The sequence below is a fragment of the Diabrotica virgifera genome, chromosome 2 (assembly GCF_917563875.1).
Source record: "Diabrotica virgifera virgifera chromosome 2, PGI_DIABVI_V3a".
NCBI classification, from domain to species: Eukaryota; Metazoa; Arthropoda; class Insecta; order Coleoptera; family Chrysomelidae; genus Diabrotica; species Diabrotica virgifera.
Genome location: NC_065444.1, coordinates 29519234 through 29533840, shown reverse-complemented (window position 1 = coordinate 29533840; position 14607 = coordinate 29519234). Strand labels below are relative to the sequence as shown.

Genomic DNA, 14607 nt, shown 5'->3' with positions numbered 1-14607 from the left:
ATAACTCATCTTCACACAAAATATATTATGGCACTTCAAACATATTATGCTCCAACGACTATCGCCGAAAACAAAACAAGAGAAATAACTAAAATAATTCAAGAAAACAAAAGTTTTGAAGCGAAATACGAACAACATAGGTAATAAAAATATGTACAGAATAAGAAATAAATTGTTTTCAATACAGGTCTTATTCCAGAGATGCAGAGACGTCAATTGCGACGTATACGCATGTTTGGTTGATTTCGAGAAAGCGTTTGATCGAGTACAGCACGCCAACATGATGGAAACACTAAAAGAAGCAGGAATCAAGATCTGAAAATAATTAGAAACCTTTACTGTAATCGGACTGCAAACCTCAGATTTGACGGCAAACACACCTAATATGTGAAAATCATGCGTGGAGTGAGGCAAGGCTGCATTTTGTTCCCCTAATTTTCAATCTTTACTCTGAAAGAATATTTATCGAAGCTTTGCACGAAACTGAAAAAGGTATTCTACTAAACGGGTACCGGCTAAATAACATCAGGTATGCAGATGACACCATAGTATTTGCGGACAACCTAGAAAACCTACAAGTCCTCATGAACAATCACGTATTACAGTCAACAATATGGACTCAATATAAACGTAAAGAAGACAAAGCTTACGATCATTAGCAAGAAAAAGTAAACAGAAGGTCAACTCTACATCAACCAAACCCCTGTAGAAAGAGTGAGGCACTACAACTACCTCGGCACCATAATAAATGAAGAATGGACCAACAACCAAGAGATAAGAGGGCGGATCGGAAAAGCTAGATCAACCTTCAACCGTATGGGGGCCTTTTCAAGAGCTACAACCTTTCTCTTGGTATAAAAATAAGAATGCTGAGATGCTACGTCTTCTCTGTCCTTTTTTATGGTGTTGAATCATGGACCTTGAACGAAGATATGTGCCGAAAATTGGAAGCATTTGAGATGGGGCTATATCGGAGAATTCTTAAAATCCCATGTACTTACTGATCGGGTCACAAATGAGGAGGTCCTTAGAAGAATGGGGAAGAACCGACAAGTACTAACCACCATCAAATATCGAAAGTTGGAATACTTTGGACACATTATGCGAAATGAATCCAGATATGCCCTCCTACAAGCCATCCTGCAAGGAAAAATATTTGGAAAGCGAAGTCCAGGAAGAAGAAGAACATCCTGGTTAAAGAACCTCAGAACCTGGTTGAACACAACATCTGTGCAGCTTTACTGCGTTGCTGCAGATAAAGATTGCCATGATGGTCGCCATTATTACGGATTGAACCGAAATTTTCGAAGTTGTCGAATCCTTTTATCGCGATATGTATGAAAGCACCAACAAAAAGCAAGATTAGCCCTTGACCAAAATCTCAAACCAGGGATCAAAATAAATGCCAGAAATAACACCCTACGAAGTCAAAACAACACTTTTAGAAATGAAAAATAACAAATCCCCTTGCGATGACGAAGTAGTGATCGAGGCGATCAAACTATGTGGAAATAAAATAATGATCAAGGTAAAAAAAAGGAGGCTAAGTTAGGCTTCTATAAAAGTGATAAAGAGCCTGATAGAGAAGTCTACAGAATACAGCAAATCATTGACACTGATACTCGTGGACTACGAGAAATCATTCGATACCATAAGCCCGCAGAAAATGTTAAAAGCATTGACAGACTGCCGAATAGACCTTCACTACACTAACAGAATCAAATAAATCTACCAAAATGCCACGGCTAGCGTAAGACTATCTGAACAAGAAACAAATATATTCTTCAAAAATGAATAACCGTTTTCAATTTCGTTGCAAAACGAAAACACAGCCGCACCATATTCTAGTCCAATCTAGTGCAGCAAGCACCTCTACCGGTTTCGAAACTTATTAGTCTCTCATCAGGAGGCACCTATGCTGCTCTCTCTGATCCAACCAAAACAAACCCCGGCGTGCAGTCGAAATGGCATAGATGCCCTAGCCCTAGCGGCAACTGCTAGCAAAAGACTAAGTTTTCATTCTGATGGCATGAAAAACAACATAATGTTACTCTACATCCCACCAGACTGAAGACAATGGGAACCTTCTCTGGTTACACTTCCGAGGCTTCTACAATAAATACATTCTGTATACAGCGGAGTACGAAAAGTATTACGAAAAGGAGACATGCCATCGTCTCTCCAAAGTTATTCGCGACCCTTTGAGAACATACTTGTAACAAAGCAGATCTGAACGAGTATGGTATCAACATAAATAGAGACAAGCTCAATAATTTGAGATTCGATCATATATAGTCGATCATATGGATATAGTCGATTATATGGATGATGCAATAATAATGTCGGGAAAATTATACCACGGAGATACTCCACCTTCCTTGGAGATGCTATACCAACATGAATGTTGATGGAAGGGATATTGAGCAGGCAGAATGTCAAAGGAAGAAATACGTCGTAGAACGACAACAGACGCTGTCGAGAAAATCGCTTCGTTAAAATGGAATTGGGTAGGACAGTTAAGACACGTTTCTAGATTATCAGATAATCGATAGACAAAACGTATTGTCGAGTGGAGGCCAAAACCAGGAGAACTACGGAGCAGAGGACGCCCATTAACCAGATGGACTGACGACCTGAAGCCTGTTAGCAGTAACTGGATGCAAGCTGCACAGGACAGAGACAGATGAAGGGATCTGAGGGAGACCTATCTTTAGCAGTGGACGCGTATAGATTGATGATGTTGATAATGATCATGTAGACTCCTTTTTGTAATCAAAATATAAAATTTTAATTTTTATAAGTAGTGTCTTAAATAAAATTAAACATTTAAGCGAGTGCTCATACGTACATAAAATGAATTAACGTTTTTCTTAAACAAAATGAACCATAGTAGTAATATTATACTAGTAGGAAGATTGTTACCTTTACTAAATTATTAGCTTACTCCTGCTAAAATATGTACTTAAGTAGGTATATCAAACACATCACACTGCACTTTAAAATCAACTAGTTTCGTACAGAAAGTGAGATGCGCTACCTAAATCCCCCTTTGTCTAACTTTGTGTAATTATTAAATCATTTTATTATATGATAATTCGGTTATTTGCATAGCAACGTTAATTAAGGGAATCAAAATAAAACTGGCTTTATTACTGTAAACTTTTTTCTAATGAGATAAATAAAGTGTTAAACTGTTTTACCCATATTTTAATAACAAAGTATGACTATGGTGGGAACTACGAAAATACAATGAAAATATAGAAAATAAAATTTCTTTAGCAGTGCTAGTAAAGTCAATAGTAGGCACCTACAATTTTTTTTATTGAAAAATTTACCGCCTCCACCATGAGGTGATTAACAGAAATACAGTGTAAGTACACAATTCAAATACTTTTAAATTTTATAATATAAACTTCTTGTTGTAGTAGGTACCTATCCGTTTCGGATGTTGGCGACCATCAAGGTAATCTGTACTTTGCGCACTGCTGCTCTGCAAAGATTTGTGGTTGTTATGTTGAACCACGTACCTAGATTTTTCAGCCAGGAAATCTTTCACCTTCCTTGTCTTCGTTTTTCTTCTATTTTTGCCTGCACAATAGTTGCAGCAGTTCATATCTTTTGCCGTTTCTCACTATGTGACCGAGGATTTTGGTTGTTTTTTTTTTGTGGTTAACAGCTCTTGTTCTTTTTGCATTAATTATAAAACGACATGATTAGTAACGTGGTCGGAATAAGATACCTTCAGGAATCGACGACAAAGCCACATTTCGGAAACCTCAATTTTCGTGCAGGTGGCGTCTGTGAGAGTTTACGACTCAACTCCGTACAACAGTATAGGAAAAATATAACATCTTTGTAACCTGATTTTTATAGGTATTGATAGATCATGACATTTGAACGGCTTAGCCATTTTTGAAATGCAGATCTTGCTTTGTCTATCCTACATTTGATTTCTAGGGAGTGGTCCCAATTTTCATCGACGTTCGTACTAAGGCAGGTGCATGTATATTTTACTCTTTCTATTTGTTGACCATTCATACTGATTCGTCCAGATTGCTGTTCCTTTTTAGAGATCATCATAAATTTTGTTTTCTTAATGTTTAGTAAAAGGTCATATGTCTGACTTACTTTATGCGACCCTGGCGCACTTGTTTTCGGATTTTTTATATCTTCAAAAGTTGTGTGTTCTATTTTAATTGTTACGGTTTGGTGCCCATATAGTTCTGACATAATTCGCAAGTCTTGTTCGTCAATTCCAGTTGTTCTCAAAAGTTCAATCAACGTTTGATGGTTAACACAGTCAAATGATTTTCTGTAATCAATAAAACATGTATATACACCTACATTCATATCTCTGCATTATTGTATTAATACATTTAAGGCAATAATAGATTCTCTTGTTCCTAACCCGTTTGGAAAGTCGATAGGAAGACAAAAAAAGGAAGACCCAGAACAAAATTGGATAACGTGGAAGACGACCTGAAATGGCCTACATTTATCATAAAAAAATTTATTTTCATGTTTGTCTTATAATTTTTAAGCTATTTAATTAAAAATAATAGCAGCATCTATAAATTTTCGGTATTTCGTAAAATCTACATATTTCGGGAAAATTAGAGGAAAAACCCCCCTGAACTAAAAAAAGTCACAGAGGGAAACCGTGTCAGACTCGGCCTATGAAGCGATACTTAAAGTTTAGAGAAAGTACCTATTGTTATGATGTGCTTTCTATTACTTTTATTTTAATTGAGTATTTATTTAATTAATTATTGAATTGACGCAAATCATACATAAACAATTAATAAAAAATCTCAGGGTGCCTTTTTGTCATAAAAATTAACTAAAATTATCTTAGGTTATACTTATCCTTTCTGGTGGCTTCAGTATATCTTAGTTGATCCTTATCGGGATAAAATAGGAAAAGGAAATAAATAGAAAAATCATAAATAAGCACATACAAATACCTTTATTATCAAAAGCAATGCTCTGAAAATCTATCAATTAAATCCTGTGGGCATAATTGTCCAAATGAAACTTTTACCATATAATTAATCTAATTTAAACAAATATTTATCGCTTTGTTCCTGATACCATTTATAAAATAAGCTAAACAAACAAATTTAGGTATTTGCAAAACTACTTATACTTCCTATTAAATTATTGAAATGTTGGAACCTTAATTCATATGCTTTTACGCAAAGATTTTAACTTCTGATTATAAAGAACATCTATCACATAAGTTATTGACTGACCTTTTTGATTCACACACAATGATGTCTCCTCTTGACCCAAACAGCTCCTCCTTGTTGATTATGTTAGGCTACCAATCAAAGCCCTCTCCGTTCTCAGCATCAATCCAGCAGCATACCAGAAACTATTTCTCCAAAACACAAGCCAGGCCGCTTTTGACCAGTACTCGTTCAATAAACTCCAAAACTCTCTCCTCTCTTTCTCTCAATAATAATCTCCTGAGACCCAAGTATCTTTTTTACTTGGTGTCACAAATAATTTTAATAACTATAGTTCTTGTAACTTACTCTCTTGGACTTTACAGAATCAAAGAGGTTTTCCTTCTCAATTTGATTTGTCTCTCGTTCCACTTTTCAGCTACTCTCCACTACCAAACAACCACTAGTACTTGCTTCTGAACTATACGCGAAAACTTTCGACTGCCTTTCTCGGATGCCAACCACACAATGATCTCTCTTTTCCAAAACTGTCTCAATATTCAAACTTCCTTTCCCCATTCCAAATTGCCAAGCCAATCAGAAACATTTCTCTTTCCACATTCCTCTTTTTCATTCGAAAAACCAGGCATTCTTTCAAACAATACTTCTACTCATCCTAATCACTTTCCTGAAATTATACAAATACTCTTATGCTTAAAACAAACAGACTTAAAATTCCAAATCTCTCTACCTTTATTTTTCTAAAAACTAATAATTACAACTACCTGTAGATTTTACCTTCCCGTAACAAACATTCTTTTTAAATTAAAATCCGAAATAAATTGTCATTTCACTTCACTGTATTTACAAATGTCTTTAACTTCAGGGAAAAACTCATTAAGGAGAAACCCACTGCGTAAAAGCTACCTTCTACTAAATAGTTACAAATCAATATACAGGGTGTATCAAATTTATGTGCCCGCGTTATATTAAAAAAATTAAATTTTTTACTCTATCTTTGATTGATAAAGTGATACATAATACTATATATAAACTTTTTTGTCACCGAGCGCTCTAAATTAAAAGAAATCAGACCGTATTTTCTACTATACAGATTATTTGAAGAATATGTATATAATAGGTTTGTTCAGCAACCGTTGCCAACCATCAGACGCATGCGCAGTTAACAGTTAGCGATGCGCAGTTAAAAGTTAGCGTTCGTAGACTACAAACACGCATGCGTCTGATGGTTGAAAACGGTTGCTTATTGTATTACGAACAAACGTATTATAATAAACCACTTAAAAAATATTAACTATGTTTATTGTTAGAGTTTCTTAAACTTGTCGAAGCTTATTTAAAACTCTTTTTGCTATACTTAGTTACAGAATATTCTGAAACCAGAACTAAACTTGTCAACAATTTAATTAAAATAACAAATTTGTATATTACAAATTAAAATGAAATATTATTTTTTTAAATTAGTTACTGTATGACCGAAATTATATATTCTACTTCTAGGTTGTAACTTCCAAAGGTCCCAAAAAACCTCAACGTTCAGCTTCCACCAGCGAACCTTCCTCAAATTATTATTCAGCCACTTCAATACCAAACTGTTTACTCGAAACTAGTTTCACCTCTCTTCAAAGTCCTTCTAGCAATTCGTCCATTACCAACGGCTACTACTCCACTAGAAGCCAACCGTCCCCTCTTTCTTCCACGCCTAATACCCTTTGCCCATCCATTCCTGTAATGAAGCTACAGCCGTCCCGAGAAGAGCCGAAGACTATTAGCCGAAGTTTGAGCCTCAGTCTTAGAAGTATTACCACGCCAAAGATGGATTTGATCCACGATGACTGGCTGGGACTTGCACCATTGGCTAGTCCAGAAAGTGTTTCCGATTTGTCCAGCATTAGTTCTAGAGCTAGTCTCGTCACAACGAGTAATGTTATTGTCGAAATAAATTGTACACCAAAGGTAAGAATATGTAACCATAATGCTTTTTACAAATCGCATATTTTGTTCTTTTTCTTCTTAGGGTGTCTGTCCGTTCCGAACGTTGGCAACCATTCAGGCTATGATGACTTTGTTGGTTGCTATACGGAATAGTTGTGTTGAGGTCTTTCTATACCATACTCTCAGGTTAGGAAGCCAGGATATTCTTCTTCGTCCTGGGGCCATTTTTTCTTCAATTTTACCTTATTAAAGCATTACAGTAGCTCGTATCTGCCTAGATTTCTCATTATATGTCAAAATTATGCTCTTCACGATGTTGACTAAATCTGCAGTTGTGTTAATCGTCCGCTTCTACTCCGTATAGAAGCGCTGAGTACACGTAACATTTGAGGAGTCTTAGTTTTGTTTTTAGAGTGAGGTCATGGCTCTTGAACATGCAGAGCTCATAGTCAAAAATGCACTTTTTGCCTTTGAGTATTGTCCCACGACTCATTGATTCATCATCATTCCCTTTGCCTTATCCCTATGCGGGGTCGGCTTCCCTAATTGCATTTCTCCACACAATTCTATCTTGGGTCATATCAATGTCAATCCCCTTTACCAACATGTACTGCCTTATCGTCTTCCTCCAGGTCCTATTTGGTCTTCCTCTCCTACTCCTTCCAGGAATCTGCACTTCAGCTATTCTTCGTATTGGGTGACTAACGTCTCGACGTTGAACATGACCAAACCATCTTAACCTATGCTCTCTCATTTTGGCATCAATTGGTGCCACACCTAGACTTCCCCTAATATACTCACTTCTAATTTTATCCTTCTTTGTCACTCCAATCATTCATCTAAGCATTCTCATTCCGCCACATGCATTCGTTGTTCCTCTTTCTTCTTCACTGACCAACATTCAGTTCCGTACATCATAGCCGGTCTTATGGCTGTTTTATAGAATTTTCCCTTCAGCTTCATTGGAATTTTTCTGTCACACAACACACCACTCGCTTCTTTCCTCTTCATCCATTCAGCCCTAATTCTACTGCATGCATCTCAATCTATTTCTCCATTACTCTGTAATACCGATCCCAGGTACTTAAAACTATTGATTTTTACAAGCAGTTCACCATCCAAAGATACCATTTTATTTGTAGTAACTCCATCTTTAAATGAACATTCCAAATACTCTGTTTTTGTCCTACTAAGTTTTAAACCTTTTTCCTCCAGTGCTTGCCTCCACTGTTCCAGTTTTTGTTCTAAGTCTCTTTCACTATTTCCTACTAACACGACATCATCAGCATACATTAAGCACCACGGAATGTTACCCTGTAGTTTCGCTGTTATCTGGTCCAAAACTAATGAGAATAAATACGGACTAAGCACAGAGTCTTGGTGCAATCCTACTTTCACATGAAATTTATCAGTCTCTCTCACACCTGTCCTAACACTATTCGTTACTCCCTCATACATATCTCACAATCTTTACATATTCACCAGGGACTCCTTTCTTATTGAGTGCCCACGACTCATTGATTATAGTTCCCAAATAGTTGTATTGTGAGACACGTTCAATTCTTATTTGGTTCACATACAGATTTGTTCCAGTTATGTTTTGCTTGCTGATGATCATTAGCTTGGTTTTGCCGGTGTTTAAATCTAATCCATATGTTCTACTTGTTTCCGTTATTTTATTCATTTAGTTTTGCAGCCCTTCTATGGTATTGGAAAAGACTATTGTATCATCTGCATACCGTAGGTTACTGAGCTCGACTAAATTTATTGAGATGCCTTCATCAATATCTTTTAGAGCCTCTTCAAAAATGTGCTCTAAGTACAGATTGAATATCAGCAGTGAACTTATGGATTCCTGTCTCACTGTGTATTTTGTAGTGACCTTTTATTGACCTTTTTTACAATATACTGTTGTTCCGTCTTTTCAGTCTAACAGTGTTAATTTTGAGTTATCAGTAATTTGGAATATCATAAAATGCTTAACCTATAAGTGGTACTTCTTCTTCTTTAAGTGCCGTTTTCCAATCGGAGGTTGGATATCATCATGACTATCTTTAGTCGATATATAGTTGCTCTGAAGAGTTCGGTTCAACTGCATTAAAACCAGTCCCTTAAAATTTTCAACACTCTCTTTTACCTTAACCTCCTTGTTTCAGATATTGCAACTCTCTTATTTTTGTTGTGTTATTACTTCGTATTTTTTGCCAATTTCTCGCAATGCGTTTCTGAAGCATATCTAAATATTTTTGAACTTATACTTCTTTACGATCGAGAGGGAAATTTTATAAATGCCGGGCGCATGCGCACACAGACAGTATGTAGTTCGTTGCTAATCTTTCAAGATATGTATGTATCAGCGCTGTCAGCCCAAATAAGTCATTAAAAGGATATATTAGTGTTTTTTGTAAATGTATTATTTATTATAATTTTTGTGTCTTTGGATTTGTCTTCCTCGGGAATAAGATATTTTAAAATAATAGTAAGTATATTTAAAGTATTTTTGTAGACTTCACTTGATCTATTAAATTTGTCAGTATGTATGAGAAATCTTGTAACCTGTCAAAGCAAAGGGAAATAGCTCAGCGTGAGAACCGGAGATCGAGAGGTCCCGGGTTCAAATCCCGGACGATTCATATTTTTTTTTATTTTTGGTGTCGTTTTAATAAAAAAATTTTAAAAGTGGTAGGTAAGAAAGTTAGTTTAATATTTAAATAAAATACAAATAACCTGTTAAGTATATTTATTTCTTTGAAATTATATAATAGAAGTATAACTTCTTACGTGCGTACAAAGTACACATATTCTTTTTTTTGTTTCAGTGTTTAGCTTTCAAGTCCCTATTGTAATATCGAAAACATCTCAAGGTCTTTATTGCATAGAATTGTTTTCATGTTTACAAACGCATTTCTTGCTGTTTCTATCCTGGCCCTTATTTCTGTTGTATGATCAATATTTTCTGAAATCCAGGTTCCCAGGTATTTGTATTTATCAACCCTTTCTATTATTTTGGTCGCTTTGATTTTAGTAAAGGTTTTGGTATTATTCTTAAAGCCCTTTTGTACATGTTTTCTGTCTTTAGAATTTGGACTAATTTTTCCTGTCTTACTTAGTCAAATGCTTTTTTAAAATTAACGTAATAAACATGCATATCCACATTCATATCCATGCATCTTTGAGCTATCACATTAAAAACAAATAACGCCTCTCTGTTTCCTAGACCGTTTCTGAACCCAAACTGACTAAATCTATTCCGTCTTCCAGTTTTTTATTTATACGACCATGAAGTAGGTACTTTCAAAAATAATTTGAGAACGTGCCTTATGTACGCTAAAATTTGTTGTAATATAGGGAAATATTCAGCACTATGCTCTGAAAAATCCTTTTCTTTTGTTTTCTTTGGTTAAAGTGTTGTTCCATGGAGTGCCTTCGTGGCTTGTTTTCCCCGTTCTATTTTCATTTCTATATCTTTCATATAAGTACAACCTCGGCTTATCCCTTCTTACCCTAAATACTAAAACTCTTAATCGTTTCTTACCAATATGCAAGTATACCGTCTTATACATATATTGTTCTTGAGTCCCCATAGCTCATATAGTCCAAGAGCTGTGAGCGGATTTTTTTCGTGATAAGTAATATGGACAAACTATATGGGGATATGTTCAATTAGTGTTGTACATGACTTTCCTCTACGGGTGGAAACCAGAGTTGGGACGAGGGTAGTTATAAGGGGTCAAATTCGCGGTTTTTATTATTTTTTTGAGGCTCATGATCGAGATAGTGTACCAAAATTTGGAAATAAGTAGATCATGACGTAACTAAGCAAAATCTCCAGGGACGGAAACCAGATTGGGGGACGAGGGGAGTTATAAGGCGTCCAATTCGCGGTTTTTATTATTTTCCCAGTCCCCCACTCTGGTTTCCGCCCCTGGCTATTTTGCTTAGTTACGTCATGATCTACTTATTCCCAAATTTTGGGAATCTATCTCCATCATGAGAGTCACAAAAAAATAATAAAAACAGCGACTTTCACCCCTTATAACTACCCTCGTCTCGCACTCTGGTTTACGCCCGTAGGGGAAAGTCATGTACACAACTGATTCAACATATCCCCGTATAGTTTGTCCATATTACTTATCACGAGCAAAATCCGCTTCTATCTCTCCGACAATACTCTTCCATTAAATTCCTTATCATATATTCCTTTCATAAACTAAAAAAACAATTTAATTTCAATTTATTTTTAGATCCTGCGCAGAACTCCCAAAATTATAGGTAGCTTAAGCTCATGCGCTGATGATATAAGAAATATTAGAAACTTCCAAAAAGCCAAAACGTTCAAAACTAGACTTCTTATTAATAATAACATCGAAAGTTCGTCAAGTAGTAACTTAAGTTACGAATCAGCTTCAAGTAGTAACAAATGTTGCCAAGAAACCAGTACGCTAGGAAGCAGTTGCGGTATTAACCAATGCGGGTAAGTTAGTATATGCTATATACCTTAACCACTGACATGCGGTATGCCATATTGCGCCGAAACTATATTTTGTTGTAAAAAGTGTTTTATAAAAGATTCCTAGAATACAATCTGTGTTCCTTCAACTGTGTGTAGGTAATTATTGTACCTGCTCTCAAATGTTGCAGTTTTAGTATGTTTTAAGTCTTTAACCTGTTCGCTACCAAGGGGGTATTTAAGTTTCGTTCTCACAGACCACATCTTTTTAAATTGCTATTGTGGCTCGTATATGAGTCAGTTGGTAGCAAACGTGTTAAGCTACTTTGTTGTAAAGTTTTCTTGCGTTAACACGTACCGCATGTCAGTGTTTACGTATCTACAGGGTGATTGATTAGTGTGAGGAAGCTCAGTAGATCTGTTATAGTAAAAATTACAAAAAAAAGTTATTGACAAAAATTGTAGGCAGCTTTAAACTCCACATTTTAAAATTAGTTACAATCTTACAGGGTGTTCCATAAGATGGTGGCACACCAAACTTTTGTTTTTTTAAATGGAACACCCTGTATTTTATTTTAAATTTGAAGTCTGATTCACTTCCACATCACAACAATGTAAAGTTTTATTATGTTATACCGGGTATTTAAAAAGTTATAACCAATATTACCTGAAAATCGTATCAAGTTTAACTCCCTGTATAATTAAAAAGGAGTATAGGAACATTGATCTATTGCAACCATAGTTTTTTAATAATTCTTAAAAATTATCATCCCTTGTTTTTGGAGGTATTTTATATACTTCGTTCTTAACGTAACCCCAAAGAAATGATTTGGTTGAAATCTGGTGACCTTGAGGGCCACCTTACCGGTCCATCCCTTCCGATCCATCTTTCACCAAACTGATCATTAAGTTCACCACGTACTAATTCGTTGTGGTGCTCAGGAGCACCGTCATGTAGAAACCACATTTGTTCTCGTATATTAAGTGAAACCTCTTCTAATAATATCGGTAACTGATTTACGATAAAAACTAAATAAATCTCACCATTTAAGTTATCTTCAAAAAAATATGGTCCTATTACATGGTTACCGACGATACCTCCCCACACATTTAGAGACCATCTTGTTTGACTATGTGTTACTATGTGGTATGGATTACTTGTTGAATAGTAGTGAAAGTTATGCCTATTAACAGAACCGTTTCGATGGAATGTAGCTTCATCACCCAATTGGGACCGTGCAAGTTCGGCAAAGCGACCCCTATTTCTACGCTCTGCAACTTTATTCGCACTTTTAATTATATTGGCCAATTATATTAGTCCTGGTTACTGGATAATTGTCAAGGCCATAGTCCAAAAAAATAATAAGAAGAAAAACTAAGATGCAGGTTATGTGATGCAAACGTAAACAATTGTATGTAGTAAATAAAATTAGTTATTAAAATGCAGTACTGCAAGCAAAATATAATTAATTAAATTTACCTTTATATAATAATTGCATATCATATCAATATTGTGGAGCAATATATAATTTTTCTGCTTCAATGACAGAAGGTATGAAATATACGTCAATTTGACAATTTCAATTGACAATATGAATTATTTAAGATAGTTGCAATATTTCTCCGCGACTCGCGCACGGTCGTTTCTCGTTTCCCTTCCAAGTACTTGCACACCGCGAATAGGACATAATCAAAAAAATCCCTGTGCTCATTAATTTTTTCTAAGGCCCATTCACAAAGTACTATTCGTTTCTGAAAATCATCATTATTTAATTCTTGGTGCTTTTGAATATAAGGGTGCATCTTGTTTTCAGATAGAATGTTTTGAACAGAGTAGTAACTAAGTTCTTGTTCATTGGAAATACTCCGTATACTTGTGTGTGGGTTTTCTGTAACTGCCATCAACACACTCATTTCGTTTTCCTCTGTCAAACTCAAACTAGTTTTTGTTCGTTTATATTTTTCATAATTCGTATCTTGTCTAGGTTACCGCTTATCTGGAAACCGTTCTTGATAAATGCTAGCTGATAGTAATGAATTTTTATTCCATTCCCCCAAAATCCAGATCATATCTACCATTTCATCAGTAGTAAAATTAATTATTGCTAATTTAAATTTAATAAATTACTGAATTACTAAATAATAATTGTTGCTAATTTATGGTGTATCCAAATACTGAATTAATAAACAATAATGTCAAACTGTCAGTTTCTGACAAATCAATCATGACCAACTCACAATAATAATTATTGGTAAACGTTTAAATATCTACCAAATTAATACTTTGATGGAAAATAAAAATATCTACAAAACTGATAACTTTAGGTATAGGGAGTACTTCATAAAATTTGAAGTACGATATTAGTACTTTTCGATAGTGATATAAAATACAGGGTGTTCTATTTAAAATTACCAAGAGAATAATGTACTTGCATTTTGACTTACCCTGTATTTGATTTAACGAATATTATGAAAACGAATATGTTTTATAATTTTTAACAATTATTAAAAAACTTTGGTTGCAATAGATCAATCTTCCTATACTCCTTTTTAATTATACAGGGAGTTAAACTTTGATACGATTTTCAGGTAATATTGGTTATAACTTTTTAAATACCCGGTATAACATAATAAAACTTTACATTGTTTTGATGTGGAAGTGAAGCAGATTTCAAATTTAAAATAAAATACAGGGTGTTCCGTTTAAAAAACATAAGTTTGGTCTGCCACCATCTTATGGAACACCCTGTAAGATTGTAACTAATTTTAAAATGTGGAGTTTAAAGCTGCCTACAATTTTTGTCAATAACTTTTTTTTGTAATTTTTACTATAACAGATCTACTGAGCTTCCTCACACTAATCAATCACCCTGTATAGTTAAAAGCAGTCCAGTGTATTCCTTCGCTGTTAGTATGGCAGTGAGTTCATCCAGTTCTACGTTCAAGTGCTTTCAATATTATTTTACTATTTTTGAGTTACCAATACTCAAGTTTTTTGTAATTCAATTTATAGTCTGGGCAGATTATCGGAGA

The 14607-nt window shown here is 35.0% G+C and overlaps 1 protein-coding gene across 5 annotated transcripts in view; it reads left to right on the top strand.

Moving 5' to 3' along the window:
* Window positions 1-14607, top strand: part of LOC126879472 (diacylglycerol lipase-alpha) — a 142094-nt gene that overhangs the window by 110632 nt on the left and 16855 nt on the right. For 4 of the 5 annotated variants that reach the window (XM_050642497.1, XM_050642500.1, XM_050642499.1 and 1 more), the window contains exons 13-14: window positions 6690-7145; window positions 11369-11598. In XM_050642497.1, coding sequence (XP_050498454.1) covers window positions 6690-7145; window positions 11369-11598 — 686 coding nt within the window. Of the gene's footprint in view, window positions 1-6689; window positions 7146-11368; window positions 11599-14607 lie in introns of those variants that run through there. The other variant, XM_050642501.1, reaches the window with a different exon arrangement.